Source organism: Mandrillus leucophaeus, unplaced genomic scaffold (assembly GCF_000951045.1).
Source record: "Mandrillus leucophaeus isolate KB7577 unplaced genomic scaffold, Mleu.le_1.0 Scaffold277, whole genome shotgun sequence".
NCBI lineage: Eukaryota > Metazoa > Chordata > Mammalia > Primates > Cercopithecidae > Mandrillus > Mandrillus leucophaeus.
Window position 1 is genome coordinate 1,144,596 of NW_012102887.1, and position 7,162 is coordinate 1,151,757.

General features: G+C 41.8%; 1 protein-coding gene across 1 annotated transcript in view; it reads right to left on the minus strand.

Annotated features, from left to right (window-relative positions):
- Positions 1 to 7,162, minus strand: part of DAW1 (dynein assembly factor with WDR repeat domains 1) — a 78,092-nt gene that overhangs the window by 38,244 nt on the left and 32,686 nt on the right. Inside the window, exons 6-7 of the mRNA XM_011984957.1 lie at positions 6,937 to 7,036; positions 231 to 338 (exon numbers count right to left, since the gene is read on the minus strand). Of these exons, the coding sequence (XP_011840347.1) occupies positions 231 to 338; positions 6,937 to 7,036 (208 nt within the window). The remainder of the gene's footprint in view (positions 1 to 230; positions 339 to 6,936; positions 7,037 to 7,162) is intronic.

Consider the following 7,162-nt stretch of genomic DNA (forward strand, 5'->3'; position numbering starts at 1 on the left):
TAGTTGATGTGTTTTGCAGACTAAAGTTAGTCAAAATAAAAAGCTCCTTGGACTTCCCCAGCACCTCCACCCAAGTCTTTTGGAATAGCCGGAAACCAGTAGGAATACTCTTTCACCACTACAGTCTGAAAACCAGCAACTCAACAACATCCAGCTTAGAGCTCATTTTGTAACAAAAACACGAATAAGAATTCACACAAATAACAGGCTCATTAACATTATTGACATACTCTTAAGGTGCAAACTTCCTCGCCATTCTGAATGTTCCACAATTTGGCTGTTGTGTCCATACTTCCAGTCGCCACCAATGTGCTTTGAGGGTTAAATGATAAACACACCTAAATTACATGAAATGGGAGAAATTTTAGGAAGATAGAGTTTCATAGTGTTCATTAAACACAGAAAATTTTCCAGATGCAATTACCTTACCAGATTCAGCCTAATTCTTTGTACAAAACACCACATATGTGTGACCTGCTATCCCCAGGTTGAGTCCTTCAGAGTCCTCCTCTTGAAAAGAGGCTGCTTGTTCTCCCACAGCACCCAGCTCAGGCTTGGAGGGGCACTGGCTCCCTTTGCCACTTCCAGACCACAGAAGAACATGAACAAAAGTGAAGCCCATCTCCCTCAAGATCCCTGCTATCTGGCTCTCCTTCTCCTTGCTGCTGTCACCACAGTCCTTCCAATCATGGCCCCTCACTCATCAAGAGACTACTGGCTTGTAGTCTCAATGCCAAGTCTTAGGTGTCCTTCACATGGGCAATCCATCCAGTTCCCCCAGACCCATGCCCCAGACGACTCTTCAGTAGTCTCTCCCATGGCCACACCATGGACCTTGGTATTATCTTCTCTAGAAAATTCACCACCAATTCACCAATCCAGGGTCGCAATTTCCCTTCCCACTCCCCTCCCCTAGAAGATCTTTCATCTCATTGAGACATCCGCCTTTTCTCCTGGTCCATCCTCCCCATTCAACTGACACCCTGGAAGCATCACTCCTGCCATTATCCTCGACACTCTTAGTCCCTATCTATCTGATGTACCTTTCGTACAAACCCCTAACATTAACTTTTATCAGGTAAGGATTTTATCTAATCATCTGCCTCTCTGCCTCATCACCCAGCCAAGGTAGCTTAAGAGAACTGCACAGAAAGTTACTGGTATTGCTCATTTATGCCTCTGTCCTCAACAGAGTCCTCAGCACCATTCCCTACTTTGTAGGGATGCCTCTGGCTCCATACATTCTCCCATTCCCCACTCCTGCCTCTACTTCCATCCTCACCCCTCCTCAACAGACAAGCTGGCCTCCTACCACTTCCCCAAGAAAACTCTCCTGTCAGGTAGGAACTTCCCCACTTGGATCTTACTTTCCTTCCCTTCAGTCTCAGATGCAGAGGGATCCTTCCACCTATTCTAAGACCCCTTCCCTGCACAACTATGGGAGATGCGTCCACTAGTTTTCCTTCCCTCTAGACTAGATGCTTTTCAGTGACCTGTAAATATGTTTGAGTAAATCCTACCTTGACCTTATGTACCCCTCTTAGCTACCCTTCTTCCGCCTTTACAACCAAATTTCTTGGGAAACAGTCTACCATCATTTTTGTCCATCTTCTGCTCACTCTTCAACTCTTCTGAAACCACCCTGGCTAAAAGTCCAATCCAGGTTTGGTCAGTCATCCCACTTAACCTCCCTGACATCTGCAGCACTGACACCTTTGTTCTCTAGTTTCCCTCTCTTTCTTCTTGTTTTTCTTTTTTCTTTTTGTATCATTTGAAGTTCTCTCTTCTCCATCCTCCCAAGGTTCTGTCAGTCTCCTCTCCACACTCTACCCTTTCCTCTGGGCAATTTCAATTGCTCATTGGTTTCTACCGCCACTCGGATACCAGTGACTCATGCATTCAAGTCTCTTTCCCAGACCTCACTGCTCAGTTCCAGCCCCAAAGAGCCAACTGCTAAATGGATGCCTCTGTTTGGCTATCACACAGGCAGCTTATATCAATCTAAGACACAAAAGTCGTATCAATGCAAACCTGTTCCTCCTCTTTCATGCACAGAATTGGTGAATGGCACTGCCCATTATGCAAGCACAAAATCAGGGAATCCATCCTGGGTTCCCCTTTTCTTTTATGCCTCATAACTACTTAGTAACCAGGTTCTACTCACATTCTCTTCATCTATCTTTACAACACACCTTCATCATTTTTCACTTGGATTGCAGCAAGATCCCCAACTGGCCAATAATGCTGATCTTACCACCCTCCCATTTCTTTTTCACACTGTACAAAAATAATCTTTCCAAAGAGCGCAGATGATCATACCATCTCCTAGCCAAAAAGTCTCAACAGTGTGGCATTACCTGCAAAATAAAATCCAATTCTTTAGCATAGTATATAACCTCCTGCATAATATGGCCCTTGCCTGACTCTCCCACTTTAATTGCTCACACCCTGTGATCTGAATTTGAATGGGCTATAGGTACGCTAAGGCATGGACACTGTTAACCCAGGCAGCTGGGTAGCAGCAGGGATCCTTGCCCATCACCTCTGGCCATGCACAGCAGGCAGCTCCCCTCAGTGTGCTGCAAATCCACATTTGCATATTCTGCACATGGCACCACATGGAGGGTCAGGAAGTTCTGCTCTGATCACACAGAGCCACCTGAGTTTCAGGCACACACTACTTCTCAGCATTTACCAGGACTGCTCGCTCTGCCTGGAATGCACATGCCACCCCTCTGGAAAGTCTTTCCTGAACACCTTTCCCGGGCTCAGGAGGCCACACTGCTCCCTCTGTGTCCACACTGAAATCCCCATCCACTTCTGACACTTACAACACATCTTTGAACTTATCCATTGATGCTTTCACTCCTTCTATTAAATAGTAAGAACTGTGTCAGATTCTCTCAGGTACCCTAAGCATGTAGGCCAGGGTTCCACACATAGTCAATATTTAATAAATATTTATTGGATGAATGTTGACTGAAAAAGATGAACGTCTCCCTAGGAATTATTTATAAAGAAAATATTTCCCAGAATCTAAAAGAGTGTGGGAAAATGGTCACACTCTAACGACATGCACTATGTTTTTCTTTGACTTTGGGCAAGTTACTTAAGCTTTCAATGCCTCAGTACCCTACTCTGTAAAATGGGGAAATACCTTCCTCTTAGGGTGCTATGAGGCACAACTAAGCTAATACCTGTTTATGTAAAGGGGCTTAGGACAGTGCCTCTCAAACAGCAAGAGCTGTCAAAGGGTCAGTTATGTTTCACTGCAGTATTCCCAGTCACTAGCAAAGTACCTTCAACAGAGCATGAGTTATTGGTGGATTAATACACCATGAATGTTTAGGATGAGTGTAAATGAATTTTACTTCTAAAATAAGCAGACTGCTTTTGTTCTTGTTTTGTTTAAGGTGTACATAAATTAGCAGGATACAGGACCCTTTCCCACCTACAGGTAACTTCCTTATCCTCAAGAAATATTTCCAAGCATTCTACAGTCTGTCCTAAGTATCTTGTTCCTCAGTTCCAGGGGTGGGTGTGGGTGCTAGAACTTGAACACTGCTGGCAGATTGGCTGTCACCAACTATTCACAAAAGTTGTCGCCACCGTGGCTTGCTTTTCCTCCCTCCACCCCTGTATGTTCTTGTTTGCTTTTTGATGCGTCCACTAGTTTTCCTTCCCTCTAGACTAGATGCTTTTCAGTGACCTGTAAATATGTTTGAGTAAATCCTACCTTGACCTTATGTACCCCTCTTAGCTACCCTTCTTCCGCCTTTACAACCAAATTTCTTGGGAAACAGTCTACCATCATTTTTGTCCATCTTCTGCTCACTCTTCAACTCTTCTGAAACCACTCTGGCTAAAAGTCCAATCCAGGTTTGGTCAGTCATCCCACTTAACCTCCCTGACATCTGCAGCACTGACACCTTTGTTCTCTAGTTTCCCTCTCTTTCTTCTTGTTTTTCTTTTTTCTTTTTGTATCATTTGAAGTTCTCTCTTCTCCATCCTCCCAAGGTTCTGTCAGTCTCCTCTCCACACTCTACCCTTTCCTCTGGGCAATTTCAATTGCTCATTGGTTTCTACCGCCACTCGGATACCAGTGACTCATGCATTCAAGTCTCTTTCCCAGACCTCACTGCTCAGTTCCAGCCCCAAAGAGCCAACTGCTAAATGGATGCCTCTGTTTGGCTATCACACAGGCAGCTTATATCAATCTAAGACACAAAAGTCGTATCAATGCAAACCTGTTCCTCCTCTTTCATGCACAGAATTGGTGAATGGCACTGCCCATTATGCAAGCACAAAATCAGGGAATCCATCCTGGGTTCCCCTTTTCTTTTATGCCTCATAACTACTTAGTAACCAGGTTCTACTCACATTCTCTTCATCTATCTTTACAACACACCTTCATCATTTTTCACTTGGATTGCAGCAAGATCCCCAACTGGCCAATAATGCTGATCTTACCACCCTCCCATTTCTTTTTCACACTGTACAAAAATAATCTTTCCAAAGAGCGCAGATGATCATACCATCTCCTAGCCAAAAAGTCTCAACAGTGTGGCATTACCTGCAAAATAAAATCCAATTCTTTAGCATAGTATATAACCTCCTGCATAATATGGCCCTTGCCTGACTCTCCCACTTTAATTGCTCACACCCTGTGATCTGAATTTGAATGGGCTATAGGTACGCTAAGGCATGGACACTGTTAACCCAGGCAGCTGGGTAGCAGCAGGGATCCTTGCCCATCACCTCTGGCCATGCACAGCAGGCAGCTCCCCTCAGTGTGCTGCAAATCCACATTTGCATATTCTGCACATGGCACCACATGGAGGGTCAGGAAGTTCTGCTCTGATCACACAGAGCCACCTGAGTTTCAGGCACACACTACTTCTCAGCATTTACCAGGACTGCTCGCTCTGCCTGGAATGCACATGCCACCCCTCTGGAAAGTCTTTCCTGAACACCTTTCCCGGGCTCAGGAGGCCACACTGCTCCCTCTGTGTCCACACTGAAATCCCCATCCACTTCTGACACTTACAACACATCTTTGAACTTATCCATTGATGCTTTCACTCCTTCTATTAAATAGTAAGAACTGTGTCAGATTCTCTCAGGTACCCTAAGCATGTAGGCCAGGGTTCCACACATAGTCAATATTTAATAAATATTTATTGGATGAATGTTGACTGAAAAAGATGAACGTCTCCCTAGGAATTATTTATAAAGAAAATATTTCCCAGAATCTAAAAGAGTGTGGGAAAATGGTCACACTCTAACGACATGCACTATGTTTTTCTTTGACTTTGGGCAAGTTACTTAAGCTTTCAATGCCTCAGTACCCTACTCTGTAAAATGGGGAAATACCTTCCTCTTAGGGTTGCTATGAGGCACAACTAAGCTAGTACCTGTTTATGTAAAGGGGCTTAGGACAGTGCCTCTCAAACAGCAAGAGCTGTCAAAGGGTCAGTTATGTTTCACTGCAGTATTCCCAGTCACTAGCAAAGTACCTTCAACAGAGCATGAGTTATTGGTGGATTAATACACCATGAATGTTTAGGATGAGTGTAAATGAATTTTACTTCTAAAATAAGCAGACTGCTTTTGTTCTTGTTTTGTTTAAGGTGTACATAAATTAGCAGGATACAGGACCCTTTCCCACCTACAGGTAACTTCCTTATCCTCAAGAAATATTTCCAAGCATTCTACAGTCTGTCCTAAGTATCTTGTTCCTCAGTTCCAGGGGTGGGTGTGGGTGCTAGAACTTGAACACTGCTGGCAGATTGGCTGTCACCAACTATTCACAAAAGTTGTCGCCACCGTGGCTTGCTTTTCCTCCCTCCACCCCTGTATGTTCTTGTTTGCTTTTTCTGGTTCACAGCAGGTGTCTTTTTTTCCAGTGAATATTGAGATTAAAAGATCTATCACTCTTTGTTATCAATTTCCCCTCTTCATCTAATAATAGTTATTAGCACATTCTTTTTATGTCTCTGTTCAATTCAAAAAGTACTGAGCTATATTTCCCTACTGACAATTATGGGAGAAGTGGTTATATTCTGCTTCCTGCTTTAGCCTGTTCTCTCTTTGACCCTTAAAAGTCTCTATTATTTTTATACCACTACTGCATTGGGTACCTTCTATTTGTGGATTCTCTTTTGGTATTATCCACTTAAGAGTAACTTCAAAGTACAACAAGGGAAGTGAGTTAAATATCTAAAGAATCATTCTATCTAATGAAGGCCAGAAATGGAGGGAAAGGGGTGATCCCCACTAACAGGCCAAAACAGAACTTGGGAATTTGTTAAAATCAGATCAATTTTTCCTTATTTAAATCTTTGATTAAAAACATTTAAGGTATTACTAATCATTAGGAGCAGCAGCCTGTTTATTTTTAAGAGCTGTCATCTGTTCTTACAGAATGCCAATTATTGCACTAATTGTTATAAGATACATCTCAGAATTGGTCAAGGAAAAGGGCTTCCCAATAGTGAAAGCTGTTTCGAGTATCAGACTATTCATGCAAATTTGGGCTCTAATGATACACAGAGAACAATCAGCCTAAATATTTCATATAGTAGTTTAAAAATTATATTAAAAACTGTTTTTATCACTTAATTGACCCTCATTGAGTCAGTACTTTAAAGAAAAGTCAATGAAAAAGAAAAAGTAAGATTGGTTATTATATTTATAAATGTATCATATTACGTGTCTACTTAGTCAATGCAGGATACAATTCTTTATAGAATCTGCAAGATATTAACTAGAGTAATTTTTAAACTGTATTGGTACCACCATATAAATATAGGCAGACTAAAAACATGGGGTAGAATTTGAAAACTAATTATAAAAGTAGCCCCACTACTTTTATAATAGAATCCTAAAAAGAAACAGCAACATAAAATATAATAATAAATTGTTAAATATACTCACTATTTCTGCTGTATGACCCCTGAAGGTATGGTAACATTTTCCTGTTTCTACACTCCAGAGTTTGCAAGTTTTATCAAAGGACCCAGTGGCAATTTTGTCACTAAGATTTAAAAGAAATGTGGAATATTAAAAAAAAGACACATTATATAATAAACTGAACTAAGATAAGAGATGTTAATACATGAGTAAAAAATTTACTTCACTTCTAAAGCTATAAGCAATCTTA